The sequence below is a fragment of the Maylandia zebra genome, linkage group LG22 (genome assembly GCF_041146795.1).
Source record: "Maylandia zebra isolate NMK-2024a linkage group LG22, Mzebra_GT3a, whole genome shotgun sequence".
In the NCBI taxonomy this organism is placed as follows: domain Eukaryota; kingdom Metazoa; phylum Chordata; class Actinopteri; order Cichliformes; family Cichlidae; genus Maylandia; species Maylandia zebra.
In genome coordinates this window covers 11,560,310-11,578,149 of record NC_135187.1, presented here as the reverse complement: position 1 = coordinate 11,578,149, position 17,840 = coordinate 11,560,310, and the positions used below count along the sequence as shown (strand labels likewise).

Sequence of the window (17,840 nt, the reverse complement as noted above, 5' to 3'; positions counted from 1 at the left end):
TTCTGTTTGAAATGTGTTAGAGAACTTGGATGCTTAATGCTCAAAGCCACGACTGAATAAAAGGTTTACGCAGGGGTGACTCCCACAGTTTAGCCTTTCGACATATTCTAAATTCAGTGGATTGTTTATCATAGAATTAATATTTTCTGAATTCTATGTTTTGTTTTGAGTGCAAAAGTCATAAATAAAATTAAACAGCTACAAAACTCATTAAAAACACCAGACATCTTGTCTTATGATCGTGTTTTTTTATTATCATGTTATTTGATCCATAACAACAACAAATAAAAAGGAGAATTATAAATTCTCTTGAATTTCAGGCACTTTCACTTTCCACTTTATTTTTCCTTCCCGGGATTTTCTTCTTCTTTCTCTAAACTCTGAGCCTTTAGTTGCTCTTTGGTGTGATGAGGTGCACATTTTCAAGAAATTTATCTAGTCCCCAATTTCGTTGTTTGTCCGTGAGAGCATCCTCTGACTGCAGCAACTCTATACCACAGCTGCTCCCTGAATTTAAAGAAAGTAAAACAAAATAATACACAATTAAAAAAGTTTCTAATTATCTGGAAAAAAGACCCCATATTTTGTAGAGTTATACACAAATCTGTCAGTTATCACTTGTATTTTGGTTAATATATAAAATGCTCAGCCATAATTATTTTTCATAGTACTCACCAAACAGACTATGCACCTGCTCATCAGGCACGAAAAAGGGAGGCCCTAAGAGATCAACAGATTTTAAAATATGGTATTTTATGTTTATTCTCTCACACACACACACACACACACACACACACACACACACACACACACACACACACACTAGAAATGATATAGAATACCTTGATATAAATCAGGATTGTACAGTAAAGTGTCCAGGAGGTATCTGCAGTCATTCGCCATCAAAGAAATAATGAGAGCTGCATACCTACAAAATAAAAGAATAGCATTGGCATGGGACATCCGTGTATGGGTACATTATATCAGCGGTCCCCAACCTTTTTTGCGCCACGGACCGGTTTATGTCCGACAATATTTTCACGTACCGGCCTTTAAAGTGTCGCGGATAAATCCAACAAAATTAAACTAGTACCGGTACCGAAAAAGATTTATTCACAACACACGCGAAAAGACCCAGGAAAACCGAGTTAATGATAAAAACGATAACAAAATAATGCTAAAAACCCTGAAAACCATACATTTCACACCCGAGCCTCAACTCTCGCGGCCCGGTACCAAACGTTTCACGGACCGTGGCCCGGGGGTTGGGGACCGCTGCATTATATAATACAGTATCAAACTGTGTAGAACATAATGTTTTGGAGTTTATTTAGTTTGAAATAAATGTCATTCTAAGGGTTTAAAATGAGGGTCTTCATCTCATCTTACTTTTCTCTGTCTCCTGGGTTGACGGCCACGAGAGAGCCCCTGTCCCAAATTGCTCCAAACTGACCCTCGATGGAACTGTGAAGTTTAACAGTATCAATTTAACAGTAATTTTAATTATTTTATTTTAAAAAGCATAAAACAATATGTAGTTTACTCACTTGGAGAAGTTGTACAAGTTACACTGATACAGGGAGATGTTTTTCTCTGAGTTCTAAAAACAAAAGACAGCACGGATGAACAACTTGTGTCTGTTTTAAAGTAAGCAATATAACTTTCTTGTAGCTTGCAGCCATTCTGCCCAAAATCTCACTGAGATCAAAACGGTTTTCAGAAGAAAGAGCTGCTCACATGCACATAATAAACTCAGGCATCACCATAAAAAACTCTATTCAGCGTAAAGACACTTAATTGCTGAGAAGCAATAACACTGACTACCTCAGCTTAGATCATTTAGTGGTCGTGTTTGCACACATGAAGTTCACCAACCTTGTAAACCTTTGCTCCAGGTATAGCAGGCACAGGCTCCTCGGTGTACGTCATGTTGTTCTCCTCAAAAAACTGACGAATAGCCTTTTCAGAAATCTCCACTCCAACCACTGAATGGCCCATGTCTGCTAGCCTGAGAATCACGAAAAAACAAAAGGTTAGCAAAGATGACAACTGACACTAATACTGATCAACTTAATTTAATTTAGTAAGATGTTTTCATACCACTTCATATCTACTGCTTTCCCACACAGAGGGAAGAAGAAGCGAACTCCTGTTCGTCCATTGAGAACTTTATCAATGTTTTTCTTCAGCATTCTGTTAGAAAAACAGTATTAACAGCAAAATACACATTCCTGCTGCAATCTCATGTTGAGGTGATGTCTGGTGATGTCTGGATCAGCCGTATTGATGGTACTTGTCTTAAAAATAGATAATCTAAGCTCACTTTCTAAAGCTTTTAACAGGACACAGCTTTAGGTGGTGATGCACCTTTATAGTTGATGTAATCTTCACAAGTCTTACATGCATTTGGGCTACTTTTGCACCCTCACTCCACTGAACTACATAAAAAAGTGGGGTCATTACTTGTGCACTTCAGGCTGATGGAAGCCGATTTTGTTCTGTTGCCAGCGTTCCTCCCATTCACCGAGGGCCATGACCCGATCTGCCTGCTGTTCCAGCATGCTGGTTATGTTTGCCTGACGATCAGCGGTTAAAGGAGAGCAGCTAGACATGAGAAAAAGAATTGTTTGTGAAAAAACCCCACTTCATGTCGCTGGAGACAGGAAGAGAATGCATAATCCGCACAGGATTATGGTCTTGCACATAAAGACACCTACAGCAACGGCAAAATGTAAGCACGTGTGGTCCATGAGCTGTCACCTGCAGGGTTACAAAACCCAACCGATGGGTCATTTGAATCTTCTGGTAGAAAATCATCTGCATTAATCGTGGATCTGCACGAGCTTGTTGTCCCGTTATAAACTAAACTATGGCACGATGGCTATAACCAAACAAATGGTTTGAATAACAGCGTCGTTAAAGCGTCATTCTTAAGCGGAAATGAATAATTATGTAATAGTTTCATGACAATGTCAGATCCTCGCTTACCTTGCAATAGCGCAGCATAAAAACAACCACAGTACTCGTGAAAAGACATTAGAACCGCACATGTTTTCCCGTAAACTCAAAGAGTGTCTCTCCTGAATGAAGGCTGCTAATATTTGTTCAGCAACACAGCTGACCGGGCAAGCTCTCCGATCAATAAACGCAGCGAGGCTCTCCTGAATTCTTACCCCGAGTTCTGTCTGCAAGGCGAGGCGTTCCGTTGAGCTCTCGGTCGGCTGTCTCTCAGTGTTTATAAAGTGCGAGAAGGAATGCTTTGCCTGGGAGAATGAAACGAGGTTTTGAAAATAAAGATCAAGCGGGTTTTATTTCTGGTTTGGGAGGAGCCTGATGATGCATTCATGGTACGTCAGAAAAATGTTACTCAGCATTCTGAGTAACAGTATCTCGAGTTCTTAAATCATTGCTCAAGATTAAGCAAAGGAATACAACAAAAGAAGATAATGTGAATGTTGTGTGTGTGTGATTAGAACTCTTGGCTAATTTGATGGTACCTTTTATGCAGATGTCTCTGGGTACGCAGGGTTTTGTTTTGTTTTTTGCTAAATAAACTCTATCTTGATTTGCAATATGCATACCAGAATTTGCTTTTCAAATTGCCCATGTATTCCTTTGCGATATAAATAATGCACTATTTCCATCATGGACCCCTCTGTTTCTTTCTCTTTTCTGTAAACGCTTGCTGCAATCACGATTCAAACTGTGGCAGCTGTCACTAATCCTCAGAAAGTCTCTGGACTGTTGCACAGTGATTAGTCTCGCTTGCCCAGCCTGCCTCTCTCCACGCTTGGGTTGGTACGGCTCCAGTGATACGATGTTGTCAGCAAGACAATAAGAATCCGTAAGGAAGGACGGAAGGGAAAGGTGTTTTCCGGACGCACAGCGGCGCAAGTGTTTAAGAAATCCCGGTTTTACACTGAAGCGCTCTGGCATAGGTCTTTTTTCCGTAGTTTCTACTTCATTAAAAAAAATACACACACTTCCCTCAAGAAAAATAAAATGTTGTAGCTCGTCAAACATGCAAAGATGTGTAAATTTAACCATGTAACATTGAACGACATTACTTCATACAAACATAGGCTACTAGAACACAGCGGCAGTCCATAGGAGAATTCAGATATTATTGGTGTTTGCAAGAGGGAAAAACGGATATTATAAATCTGTAGAATCTGCCCATTATATGGATATAAGTCTTTGTTGCCAAAAATTTAAAAAAAGAGGCATCTTGCTGCACTCTAATTTAATGTAGAGTAATAATGTGTTGTAGCCTATTCTCAACTTGGCCATCAACGAAAAGCTATTTTTAAACAGCTGATAGAACTGCTGAAGCAAGGTTATTCTTCTATACTGGTCTCCCTTATAAAGAACTGTTACCTGCTTATGCTCTGTTTACGCTGGTGTACTGGAAACAATGCTTCCCACCAAGATTGCTATCTTTAGCCAAAATAAACAACGTACTACATTCAACACTCATAGTGAACCACGAGAAAATGTGACGTTCCTCTGTGTTGGTTCAATTCCTGTGCGTAATTCGGGCTTTCCGAAGCGCTCCAGTTGTGCAGGGTCGCGTCCAGATGTGTGTGTTTTTCTTTACGGGGCGACGAAGACGGCGAGGAGCTTCTGACCAATCACCGCCTCCCGGGGGCGGGTCGAGCGTGAACTGTTGTGGATGTGGAAAAATGGTCAATTTATCACGCATATTCATCATTCATATCCCAACGGGGAAAGCTTTGGTTGCACGCTGATTTGATTGGCAAATGCCTGGCCGTGGTGTGAAACGGAAAATCACCAGTTGGGAGGAGAAGAGCGCGGTTCGCTACCCGGTAAGGGCGAGCTCTCTGTTGGGGAGAAGTCGGGGCGCTGTGGGGATTGTACTGGGTAATTGCTGCTATGTTTAGAGGCTGTGATTACTGAGAATGCATTTGAGCAGTAAGATTAAAGCAGGTGGATCTGTTGAGATCTAAGAAATAATTTCTGTAGCAATATGTATTTCATATTTTTTCTTTCATCTTGCCCTCTGTCCTGAAGGCGTAAATCACCGCTGCAAGCTCACGCTCTTTAAAAATTCAAGCAAAACGCTTTCAGATTCGCTTTCCACCCGCTTATGATCACGGCACTTGCACTGATAGCCGGGATAATAGCCGGTAAAGTGCGTTTATCTGCTCGAAAGCGGCACCTGACTGCTATTAGCCACTGATGTATTGTTTGCATAGCGCTCAGCGCACCTTTGTTACTCGCTGCTCACTGACACGGGAATCTCAAGTGCTCGTAGCAGCCCTCACCATCCTACTGAACAGTAAATCTCAAAGACTTGTTAGACCGACCCTTGCTTGCGATAAGGTCACTGATGCTTAAAGTCATTCTAAGAGCAACAGGGGCACTTCAGTCCACCCCTGGATTACACGAGACTACCAAGCTGCCTGTATTTGGCAGCATGTAAAACCAGGTTGCTGTCGGAGTAGCAGTGCGTGATGGGGAGGCTGTCCATGGTGCTCTGACGGAGAGAGGTGCATGCTGGATAATAATAAAGGAGAACACGCTGTGAGGGATTTGGGAAATTCGGAGGACACGGGGGGGCGGCGGGACATTCCGCTTTGGCATTGTGAATATTATGTTTTTTATTTTTGGAAGCGCCTGGACTGTGCGTACAGTGTGCGCTATGCCAGAAGGTGGGAACTTAATCATATTGTAAGGCTCCGGATTTGCAAGGCTCCAGAGGAGAAGTTGGTGTCTTGAGCCTCCAGAGCTCGTGTCATCCGAAAAAAGGGGCTACGGCAGAGCCGCAAGACAACACGATCAACAGTTCAAAGCGCAACTGTAGGTATGATTCTGGTTCTGGTTCGGGGGGCACATATCTCAGTGATTTTCTGTGGCATGTTTTGACAGTGAGATTTGCACACCTTGCTGTGTCACACTATGACAGATGCCTTTATAAATAATTTCCCCCAGGGATCAATAAAGTATTCTGATTCTGATTCTGATTTATTGACTCCGGTGTAATTTGATACAATAGGATCGTATATAGCTGTGTTTTGTAATTCTATCTACATCTCTGGGATATGGGGGGAAGTCAGCACAGGCTTCTCCCCCTGGACAGATGGGCTGCGGGTTGCTCTGCCACCATCCAAGAATATTAAGCTAAGTAATGTAGTTCAGCTGTCCTACTGTTTCCGCTTGCAAAGTCGTTGGCAGTAATATCAAAACAAGAATCTTTTTACTCCAGTATGAAGTCTTTCCAGACATCTTTTCTAATTTGATGGAGATTGTGAACAGACCACAGGCACACTGATTATACAAGGCATGTGTGCACCAGTGGAGTGTGCATATCACTGACTGTATTATGACTTCTTCCTGCTCATCTTCTGATGCAGTCTAAATGGCATTGTTTTGTTCTGATGCCCAGTTGTCTTAGCTAATGCCCATCTCGCATTAGCTAATAGCTCAGGAAAGACTGGAAAGATTGCCTGCTTTCACATCCCACTAAGTGCTCCACGTATTAATGAATCCCAAAGAAACAAACTAGGCTGGCAGAGTTCATTGCAGCATTTAATTACAAGTCTCTAGTTATTTTGTTCTTTCTTTATTTATTTTTGATGAAAAATGATGGTGCTTCCAAACAAAATGCTGTCATTATCACTGAGGTTCCACCCCAAAAGGCTCTCAGGGGAGGCTGTATCTTGACAATAAGCTGTACATGAATTTCATTTGATTTATGAAATGACATTTAATGGCAACCTCCTCATCTTAATAGGATTTCTCATTCATGATGGTTCTGTAATACCTTCCCTCGTGAATAAGACACAAATCTTGTCATGTCAAGCTAGGCGGAATGCATATTCCACGGACAGCAGGAATTTCCAGTCACATGTTCCTTAAGTGAGCTGAGTTTGGAGTTTGCATTGTGCAACCTTTGGACTGTCTGTTGTAGTATTCTATTGTTGGTCATTCTCCTTGTGTGTAATGTCTTAAAGAATGTTTTTTGTTACTCTTGTGAAAGCTGCAGTCAGTTGAACAAAAAGACTGTTTAAAAAAAAGTATTTTAAGCACAAGATTAAGAAATTCGGAGACGCAGGGCTAATTGAACTCTGCCTGGAATGTTGTTCTTCTTTCTTATCCTAGGGTCAGATCGTATATCTAATCAGGTGTTGTCAAGGTCAGATTGTTTATTCCCATCTGATTAGAGTTCTGTGAGACTGCCTCTAGGCCGAAGCTGCAGAGATAAGATGCGCTGTCGGTAAGATGCGTTGTTAGCAGGACCGGTTAATAAGGCAGATGGATTCGGCTGCATGCTGTTTCTGCTGTGTGCGTTGTCAGGTGCACAGCCAGCCACTGTGCTGTATCAGTGTCCTCCGAAGGCTCTTTTACTCTACATGCTTGGACTGGTGTGCTATTGTTAGTCTCCGCCTGTGCGATATCCGCACATATCCTGTCCCTGTGTTTTAGGACTGTAAACAGCATTGCCAAATTCAGAGAGTGAGCTTGAACTTCCTAATAAGTGTTCCTGCCCATCTTGTTCATTTTGTTAATTAGCCCTTGTGGCGTTGGAGTGCAGCATATTGTTGATTAATCAACCGAGCTTGTAATTACGCCGGGTTTGGAATGTGAGCGTGGTTTGGAGGCTGGTTCCGTTGCAGGGCGTTCAGCTTGAGGTAAACATCTTATTAACCGTGTCGGAGTACCTTGGCCAAGGCGGAGCAATGCGGTTTTATTTAGCTGGAGACGAATGTGCTGTTATCCATATTATGAAAATGGCCTCATAAAAGAACTGGTGCTTGATTAAGTTTATGGCCATTATGGTTCTGAGGTGGTCGAGCTAATGGAAAAAGACTTCAGTAGCTGTGTGGAGACAGCAAGAGAGATGATTTTTTTATAAAGTAAAAAGCCATTTGTTCAGCAAAGACCAAAGTGTGTGTGTGTACCTGCTTATATATGCATACAGTGTGTGGGAGTGTAAAGAGCACCTCAATTTCAAAGGGCAACTAGTACGTAAGGACAGAAAATGGAACATGGATCACATCCCAAGCCTTTAATGCAGGTCTGTCAAAGGAGGAAGCCCTTCACAGACTGAGTGATGTGACTACAGACAGGCAAACCCCTCATACTCAGTGACTCCTAATCAGGTTTTACGTTTTGAAAAAGCTATAGAAATGCTTTTGTTTTCCAGGTACTCCGATTTATTATGCCACAGAAAAATACCAAGAACATAAAGTACAAAGAAACATACACAAAAGCCATTTTCACCAATGCTCCATAGCCCTTCTATACACATTTCCTGATAAAAGTGCAACTGAAAAGGCATTGTGTTTACTTTTATTGCACAAAAGGACGAGAGCACAATGGTAAACAGATAAACAGATTCATCCGCATTATACTCCTGACTCAACTTCAGGTCTTTACAAATGAGCACAGACAGCATGCTACTACAAAGTTAGTGAGGTACCCAGAGTCACGTTAAGGCCAAGTAGACCCCAACCCAACAGCCAGAGCGAAAATTGAACAATTAACAAAAGCTGTAATGAGCAGTCAAGCTTGTAACATTGTAGCCTCCATCTTTACTTGAGGAACCTTAAACTGTGCTCCCCTGTTCTTTATAGAGAGTACCCTTCCCCACAAGCCACTCTTGTTCACTCTCTTTCTAATTGTACTGTCAGGAACTTCTAACTGGGACCTTTAGAGTGTGAGATGTTGCTCTGAGCATCCCACAGTCTGACCTTGAAGTGAATATCCTGGGATAACCTCTGCTGGGAAGATTGTGCCATTTTGTTAATACACATTTGAATGCTGTAGACCAGCAAGATGCCCAAACTACTGCTTATATAGATGTTCTCACACTGACTGATCATTTACTATAGGTAATGATCAGCATTATCAGGCTGCTACTCACCTTCTTCAATACTATGAAAGCAGTACTTGGTGTTAAGGGTGTACTTAGTTTTACATAACTGTATAGAGTCCTCTAAAAACTCTTTTTTTATATGATGTGAAAGCATCCTGACCAAAACAAACATTGTATAGATACACACTTACTCTACTGCTGCGTGTTACATTTAAAAACGGTCATCCTCAGAAAAAGCTCTAACCTGCTTCTGCTGACACTGTGAACTTAACTCAGCGCTTTCCAGCCTAGGGGGCTTTATAACCCTACACAGTCTACATGCAAAGCACCCTAAGGAGCTAATATGACTCATTCCTTGAATTGGCCTCCGTAGTCTGTGAAATATGCAAGTATTAAGGGATCACAAGTAGAAACTAGTTTCATTTCAAGGATCACACACGAAAAACAGGCGGTAACCACTGTAATAACACAAACAACGCAGTGCAATGATCCTCTAGTCCTCGGTCACGCTGTCACATCTCTCAGGCCTGTAATAACAGGGTCCAGCGTTTAATTTTAGCTCGACTGAGCCTTTCACCTCACCACAAGATTTGTGTTTTCTTCAGAACACTTTATTTTGCTGAACTAATATATCGCCAGCAGCAGGCCAGCAACAACATGCGCGCCAGATGTGCATTTAAGTATAGTCTTGACATATGCTTACATACAACCACAAAAACTCGCTGAAATCACTTGTATTTGTGAAGAGCAATCCCCCAGGATGCGTCTCAGGCTGTGGTGAGCTTTCATCATTCAGGTGGACTGTCTAACTGTATCATCTGGGAAGGGATGGAGATCTCATTTTACCCAGAATTTTGCCCATCTAGTGTCAATTTTCAAGCTGCACTATGTCTGCTCAAATCATTTCAGACATAATAATGCTGCTTTTGCTTCTTTGACAGTGGCAATGACTCTGCCATACAGAGAATGACTGTAATGGTAGTGGATTTCATTTCGAGCATTTACAATGTCAGTTGTGCTCAGCACTGGTGATGTGGCCAGAAAACATCAGATTGAACAAATAAGGAAAAAGCCAATCTGTCACAGAATGACAGAAACCTCTTTTATAAAAATATCCCTTCTGGTGGGAGAGAAACGCAAATTGACAAATGCTGAATTTCTAGCAGAAGGCCATCATCGGCAACATCCATTTCAGAACAAGTCAGTTTTCATTTTCTATCAAAGCCTGTATAACCACAGTTGAATAAGCTGCTGTGCAAACACAATTCATAGGAGACATGGGATGACAAATTTCAATTCCATTTCCTGAATGACTTAATCGTGTTGTTCTCTGAAAAACTGCAGCAGGTAGAGGCAGTTTAGGGACACCCATAAGGCCATCAGGGAGAGAGATTGAGGGCAGGAAGAATAGGGACTGGGTCCAGCCATCGCCCATAGAATATCGATCTCAGAGCTGAGCTCTCCATCTTGTTGTTTTCTCCTTCCTCTGTTATTATCTACTATTCATTTGCAGATTTCGACTAAATATTTCCACGTCCTCCAAATATTATTGCACTTATCAGGCAGGTTTGCTTCCAAATTAAATTACCGTCAATAGATTGTTAAATCGTTTGAAGCTTTAATCCTTAGGAGTACTTCACAGTGGCTGCTATTTCTAATTCCATTAATTCCATTTAAAAACTGCCAAAAAACTGACACTTCTCTCATTTTGTACCGGCACTTTGATTACCTGAAATGGTCTTTTCTAACCTTTGTGATTATTATGTTTTGTTTTTATGGTGTAAAATGAAACAGCAGTAAACAGTGAAGCTAATATCAATGGGATGAAAATATATGGAGTAATCCTACATGGGAGTGTCATGGGTGCGTTGTGCCGTAAATCTTTGGTGCTTATAAAGGGATGTTCAGGGCAGGGTTAGGAGTGGTGGACTCCCTCACTTACAATGTGATAATTATGTACAGGGTAATAAAACAGAATGACTATTAATGGAAAATAATAAACTTTAACTGGTATCAAAATTGGGGGTTGGATTGCACAAATACGAGACACTTGATTAAATGGAGAATTGCTATTATTGGCCCCTGATTCTCTGTAGCATAAATTCAACAGGGTTCCAGAAACCTTGACATGATGACACCAAACAATTGCAGATTTGTTAGCTGAACATTTATGATGCCACTGTCCTGATCCATCATATTCCAATGGTACTCTACTAGATTGCAATCAAGTGACTGTGGAGGCCATTTGAGTACAGTGAACTCTTCTTCAATGTTGAACCAGTTTGAGATAATTTGAGTTTTGTGACATTGGTGTGTTATCCTGCTGGAAACAGCCATCAGAGGATGGCCACACTAGCAGTTTGGCCAATCTTGTCTGGCATCAACAAGGCATTTTCACCATGAGAGCTGTTGCTCACTGGATATTTTCTCTGGATTTTTTGGACAATTCTTTGTAAACTGTGGAGATGGTTGTGTGGGGAAAATCCCAGTAGATCAGCTGTTTCTGAAATACTCGCACCTACCCATCTGACTCCAAAAGTCTCTATTCTGATGCTCAGTTTGAACTTCAGCAGGTCGTTTTGATCATATCTGCCTAAATGCATTGAGTTGGTGCCATGTGACTGGCTAATTAGATATTTGTGTTAATAACAGATGTACCCAAGAAAGCTGTCAGTGAGTGTTAGATTCAGTCAGAGTATGCTAGAAGCGTGTTTAGAAAGGCAAAGTAAGGCGAACTTACTTGGTATCAAACTGGTTTGCCTTGTTCTTCGTACATGAACCATAACCTTCATATTTCATTGTTCCAGTCCTGTTTTTTTCACCTCACTGTAACACAATTTCATTGTTTGCTCAGGACATTGTAATGAACCTGCCTAGAAATGTCTTTGCACTTAAGGCAAGGGGATGATCAAAGAACCGTTGGCCTTACTGAGTGTATTCCTCGTTTCTGTGATTCCGAGTTTTTCATGCCTGTCGTCATCCCTCTTTAGAGAATGAATAATTGCACATTTAAAAAGGAGCAAAAAACATGTATTGTTTAAGTGAAACCCTCCAGTGAATTTGGGTAAAGTGGGAAAAAGAGAGGACAGGGAAAGTAAAAAAGAAAAACAGACTTGATGAATAAACTGAGGTAAGGAGGTGTAGATGGAAAATAAATCACCAAGGGTTGAATTGTAGAGCTCAGAATTCTGCTTTCACCTTTTCTTGAACCCTATCTTTCCACGTTAAGGTCCCTCTATTCAATGAGCCTTGTGGCTTTTTTTTTTCCAGTGCTAGTCACCCAACCACAATGATCCATCACCAATCCATGACAGAGGGACTGTCACCACTTAAAGCCACTTACTTGTGTTTATGTGTGCAGCTTTATGTCTGCATCCTCCAGCTTATTTGCAGTAGAAAGCTGCTATGAGAGCTGGTCAGGCCCAGGCATGCATGCATGCATCATTATTGCTTATTGTTAATAGCCGCTCTTTGACATTGTACAGTTTGTCCTTGGATACAAAAGTGCACGGCAGAGCTCAAGAGGCTCCCACATACTTGGATATCTTGTAACAATAAATTCTTTGACTGTTCAATTCGCTTATTATCCTCCACCAGTCTGATACCTGAAACCTAACCGTCTCAGATATTCGCCTGATATTTCTCCTTGTATTGTAATTTTGAAATCAATTCAAATTCGAGATGGTGTCTTGGTGTCTTATTGTGAAATTTATTTTGTTCATCCAGCACAAATGCAGAGAGACTTGGTGCACTAAAATCAATATCCTTATGGGACTGTTATTTTTGTAAGACTCCTGCAGAGGTCGGGCAAAAGCAATGGCGTCCTTATGCGAAGTGGCTTGGCATTAGATTAGATAAGGCAACGGAATAAATTTTTCATGCCCATCATCATTACCATCATTATAACGATACCTTCCATCACTTTTCTATTACACCTTCCCGCCATCACTATCAATTATCCCTGGAACCACAAATCACCAGGACAGAGCTCATTTCTCACCAAAGTGTATCCTGAATAAAACTGAGGCCTAATTGCGCTCGTTGGTGGCAGGGGACATAAAGTGTGGAAAAAATAAAGAAAGGAAAATCAATGCCTTAACTAAAGAAGCCAGTGAATTATTGATGAGGGGCATGTAATGGGATCCCAAGTGTCTGTTTCTCCTTAGCTTGGACTGCTTGCATTTCAGTTGTGGCCAAAGTAGAAACACGGGAGGTGACATAAACCACCCACTAACATCTCCACAGGCAGATTAGCTGACCCGAATTACCTGGGGGTGCTGTGGCTCACACTCATGGCAGTGGTGCACACACACAAGTCCTATATGCAAGTCTTATGCGTACAGATGTAACAGTTAACCTGCATACACGCTTTCAAGCATTTAAAGTTACTTTAATCAAAGTCAGACTTTCAAGAATTTGTTGCCTCTGCTGTTTAATTTTGACAAGCACAACAATAAAGTCATATTTTATGGTGGTACTAAACTGAAAATGTTTTCTCAGACCACTGCTTAGATGTTTTTAGTATTGCGCTGTTTAGCATTCCACACCATGTTGTAGCAAAGAGAACCACAGCTTAGTGTACTGATTGGGCAACTGACCATATAAAGAATCTTAGTTAACATTATTAATATACTGCACTGTGCAAAAGTCTTGAGTCACTCCCCATTTCTTAATTTTTTTGGACAAGTGGAGGACAATAGAAGGAGCCGCACCGCTAAAAACCAGAAACAACAACAAAGTATTTACAGCAGATGAAAAACTGAGAGCATTGTCCTTAAGAAATAAGAAAAAATCCACCAAATACCTGACACGTGACATCTGGTTGATTCATTTCACCGACGCCTCGTCTGAAAGGGTTTCAGGATGGAGGTACAGCCGTCTGTAAAACACGGTGGAGGCGATGTCATGGGTTGGGCATCTTGTCAAAATTGATGTTATTATGAACACAGAAAAGTACCATTAAATTTTAACCCACCATTCACTACCATCTGGAAAGCAACATGTTTTTCAGCAGTACAGTGATCCCAAATACACTGCCCAGTTAGTAATAATAATGCTGCTGTCCAGAGCCCAGACATGAATATTGCTGCTGCTTGCATGCTTTGAATGTCCTTCAAGAAGCCCGTAGTACTATTCCTAAAGACTACTTAAAGAAATTATAGGAGAATAAAGGTGGTAATACTAAATACTGACTGTTTCCTTGCAAATTATAAAGAAATGAAGCTTAAATTAAGACTTTTCCTCTCTAAATCTGAACATTTTTTAATAGATTTTTTAATAGAAAGTGACACCGGAATCTAGTGCATGTTTATTTGACTGCAATGAGGGCTTTAACCTCGATTGTTTCGTAATAATTGGGAACAAAAGATGTCGATGATGAAAATTGCAGTGACATTTCAAATTGATGCTTTTGTTTGCCCAAAAGCTATTACATTAGCAAAAAATACACAAGCAGTAACATCGAGTGCTCGCTTTCGCAAAGTGAAAACAGCAAATGCTGAACATTTTTGCTTGATGAAAGACTCGAGCTATCAGTTGATTAATTTTCTGTCATCTGAACTACTCATTCAGCAAAAACAATATACCAAATAACTTTAGCTGTGACATTCAAAGCTCTTCTTAACACAGAGGTCTGTGTGATCTGTCGCGCAGTCACATATTTCTCTCTTGGCAGAGCGCAAATTTCAGTTTATCGTTGAATAAACTGCAGAAGCCTTGAATTTATTGAAGCCTTGAGATATTTAGTAAATGCTGGAACCAAAGGAACAATTACTGCCAAAATGTTTGATTTCTTTCACACTTTTCACCCAGTAACATACATACTAATTAGAATTTTAACTATGCACAGCAATTCACATGCAAAACTCCATTCCTGCTGTATTTCAGTTTGAGGAATGAAAACCTGCATTGTTTACCCACACCGTCATTGTGCTGCTTGTTTTTGCTGCCAGAGGAGAAGGCAGGCTAGCTTCTCCTTAGCTGGAGAAGAGGCAGAAAGGAGGAATGTGAATGAGAGGTAGAGAGAGGGTGGCCAGGTGAGGCCTGAAAGCTGCCTTTGTGTGGCAGCTGGCAGAAAGAACACTGACCTTCACTGTGAGGTGTGTTCTCCACACAGACACACACTGTAGGTACTGTACAAGTTTGGAGGAGTTATGAGGGGATGTTTGGCAAAAAAAAATAAAATACCGTTGCAAATTTACAAAAAGCCTTCGCTCAGTCCGTCCGCGGTGAATGGACGTCTCAGAGCCATAAAGCGGTTATGTTTTCCTGCTGTGTTTCCACATCTCAGTTTTAGATGCTAAACGCCGTCTTATTTTCTCCTTCACTGCACCTCAACTGTATCTGCTTCAGTTCAACTGGAGCTTGAAGAGCTCGATAGCATCAAGCCCAGTCAGCTGCTCCCAGTTTCTCATGCTATCACAGAAAGACTATTCCAGAAGTGAGCGCACATCATAGTACAAATGAGCCTGTAAATAGCCATCCCTTTTTATAGGAGTGTGGGAGCTGGAGAGGGATGAAGGTAGACTTGACGAAAAGATGATTTTGATGTGTGGCTGATCTCGGTTGGATGCCTTTTTGAAAGTGCGCTGAGTTAACTTTTCCCAATTTTCTCCTTATGAGCTCCAGCCGAAGAAGGATTTTGACAGCTTAAAACCCTCCGCTGGCCGTGAAACATTACCCAGCTGTGGTACTTGAGTGCTATTTGATTATATGTGTGTTTGTGTGTATTAAATGTGATCGGGAGGTTGCAGATTACATATGACTAACCGAAATGAAAAGCTATACCCACTGGGCTATGAAAAGTGTTAGTTACGGCATCTGCTGAGACAGCAGTTAAACAACTATAACCCAGTGTGTTTCTCAGTGCTGGTTGCAGAGCTGTGATGCTGCTCTGTGTACTGATGTGTATTCTTGTTTGTTTACTTCTCCCCAGGAGGGCCCCTGCAGACAGCAGTTGTGCCAGGCACTATGAGGCAGCAAGCTTGGCCTGCGAGAGCGGAGAAATCACCCTTCATCACTCTCGGCCGGGCTGGACAGCGGAAGAAATGTACAAAGCAGCAGCGCGTGCTACAGCAGAGGCGGGCTAATACACACATCTGAGCGTACAGTTGAAAGCAAATGGGAAGGCCAGAAAGAGACTGAAAGAGGGGAGTCAGTAACTTAGACTGTGTCCTTTCTAAATGGCAAAGTGGACTGGGCCACATTCAGAGGCAGCGATGTCCTTGTTAACACATTGTCCTCCATTAGAAGCTCCTTGTTAGAAGTTGCAAGTTAGTCCCAAACCCCTGTGAGGCTACAGAGCTGAGGGGACAACAAAAGTAAAAACAGAGGACGAAAGCGAGACAGAGCAGGGAAAAAGGAGACTGTCACAGGCCCTCATGCAGGCGCGTAAGAAGTATGTTCTGCTGGGCTTGTGTGCGTGCTGCTGGCTGGTCCTCTTTTACTGGGGTGGAGGAGTCCAGCTGCGTCTACTCCGCCTGCTGACACGCCACCGGGGTGATGTGATGCGCCCCTGGCCCAACTGGACCGACAGAGCCTTTTTGCCCCGCTATGCCCACTTGGATGAACTTCAGACAGACCCTGGGATGGCAGAGTCACCCCGCCAGCGGCGCCAGGCATGGTCTGCCATTTATAAAGACAGCCGCTGTCGCATGGAGACCTGTTTTGACTTCTCTCGGTGTCGCCGTAGAGGAAGGGAAGGGTTCAGAGTGTACATATATCCATCGGAGAAAAACGACCGCGTGTCGGAAAGCTACAGGAAGATCCTAACATCTATAGCCGAGTCACGGTACTACACCTCAGACCCCCGTGAGGCATGTCTGTTCGTGCTTGGTATAGACACCTTAGACAGGGACCAGCTATCAGGACAGTTTGTGCCCAATGTGGATGAACGTATCCGTGGTTACCCATTGTGGAATGACGGGCGGAACCATCTGATTTTCAACCTGTACTCAGGCACGTGGCCTAACTACACAGAGGACCTGGGCTTCAACATTGGCCAGGCCATCTTAGCCAAAGCCAGCCTCAACACAGAACATTTCAGGCCGGGCTTTGATGTCTCCATCCCTCTCTTCTCAAAGGATCACCCGCAGAAGGGTGGAGAGCGGGGCTGGCTGGTGAGGAACACAGTTCCACCACGAAGGAAGTACCTGCTGATGTTCAAAGGGAAGCGCTATCTAACGGGCATCGGCTCAGACACAAGAAATGCGCTTCATCACATTCACAATGGCAAGGACATTGTGTCGTTGACAACATGCCGCCACGGGAAGGACTGGGAGAAGCACAAAGACGCCCGCTGCGACCATGACAACCTGGAATACGAAAGGTAAGATGGGCCACAGTGAATGTATGAGTCAATGTGGCATTATATAAGGATTCATAAGAAATGGTGGAAAGGTTTATATTTTTTATTAAGAAATACACAATGGGGTTGTTCTGCTTGCCTTCCCGTTTGAACTTTACATGCTGTTTTATTGGTCTTTTAGATGTAGCTGATTTTCTACAAGCTGTGTCAGGGGTAGCTTTCGTGTCCCACTGGTTATTTTTGTCTCTCTTTTATTGCTGCACACTTTTTGACTGCCTGAGCTTATGATATTTGGCAGTTGCATCCTAGATCAAAGATTTTAGACACTAACTCACGTCTCTGGAAATTTAGATTCAGGTCACAACTTCCAGCGATCCTTTTTATTCTTAAATTATATTAGTCCTATTAAAGGGTGATTGTAATGTGGCTAACTTGTGGTAACTGACCTTGAGCACCCTTACTATTTAGGGTTTCAAATATATTACAGTGTGATAGATGGGCAAATTAGGGAATTCAGCCAAAGTGCACATGCAGTTATTTCCACTTTGTGTTTTGTGTTTAATAATACAAGTCCAGGAAAAAGCATAGCTGCAGCTAATGAATTACAACTGGAACTGCTGTGTGAAACGAACCAAAGCAAAGGTCAGCGCAAAGAATGGCTTTCCGAAATCTGTTAATAATAAACTGCTGTTGGGT

At 42.0% G+C, this 17,840-nt stretch overlaps 2 protein-coding genes across 7 annotated transcripts in view; one reads left to right on the top strand and one right to left on the bottom strand.

Moving 5' to 3' along the window:
* Positions 1-233: 233 nt before the first annotated feature.
* LOC101486771 (putative thiopurine S-methyltransferase) lies at positions 234-3,332 on the bottom strand. Of its 4 annotated transcripts, none has more exons than XM_076879358.1 (10): positions 2,989-3,155; positions 2,718-2,760; positions 2,464-2,604; positions 2,101-2,193; positions 1,876-2,008; positions 1,548-1,600; positions 1,390-1,464; positions 843-928; positions 676-720; positions 234-507 (listed from the first exon to the last, which is right to left on the bottom strand). In XM_076879358.1, the coding sequence occupies exons 1-10, from the start codon at positions 3,035-3,037 to the stop codon at positions 389-391; spliced, it is 837 nt and encodes a 278-aa protein (XP_076735473.1). In that variant the 5' UTR covers positions 3,038-3,155; the 3' UTR covers positions 234-388. The 4 variants fall into 4 exon arrangements, with proteins under 4 accessions (XP_076735473.1, XP_076735472.1, XP_024654166.1 ...); XM_076879357.1 differs by having other exon boundaries at positions 2,718-2,881; positions 2,989-3,154; XM_024798398.2 differs by lacking the exons at positions 2,718-2,760; positions 2,989-3,155 and adding an exon at positions 3,174-3,332.
* A 1,269-nt stretch (positions 3,333-4,601) lies between these two features.
* Positions 4,602-17,840, top strand: part of ext1c (exostoses (multiple) 1c) — an 84,558-nt gene continuing 71,319 nt past the window's right edge. Inside the window, exons 1-2 of one of the 3 annotated variants that reach the window (XM_004548937.3) lie at positions 4,602-4,826; positions 15,774-17,165. In XM_004548937.3, coding sequence (XP_004548994.1) covers positions 16,219-17,165 — 947 coding nt within the window. In that variant the 5' untranslated portion in view covers positions 4,602-4,826; positions 15,774-16,218. Of the gene's footprint in view, positions 4,827-4,902; positions 5,825-15,773; positions 17,166-17,840 lie in introns of those variants that run through there. The other 2 variants (XM_023155370.3, XM_012918645.4) reach the window with 2 other exon arrangements.

Bases quoted from the DNA above. Each gene is read 5' to 3' on its own strand.
- LOC101486771 (XM_076879357.1), bottom strand. The intron at 721-842 runs GTATTCTATATC...TTGATCTCTTAG, and splicing joins CAATCCTGATTTATATCAAG to GGCCTCCCTTTTTCGTGCCT. The intron at 508-675 runs GTGAGTACTATG...CTTTAAATTCAG, and splicing joins GCAGGTGCATAGTCTGTTTG to GGAGCAGCTGTGGTATAGAG.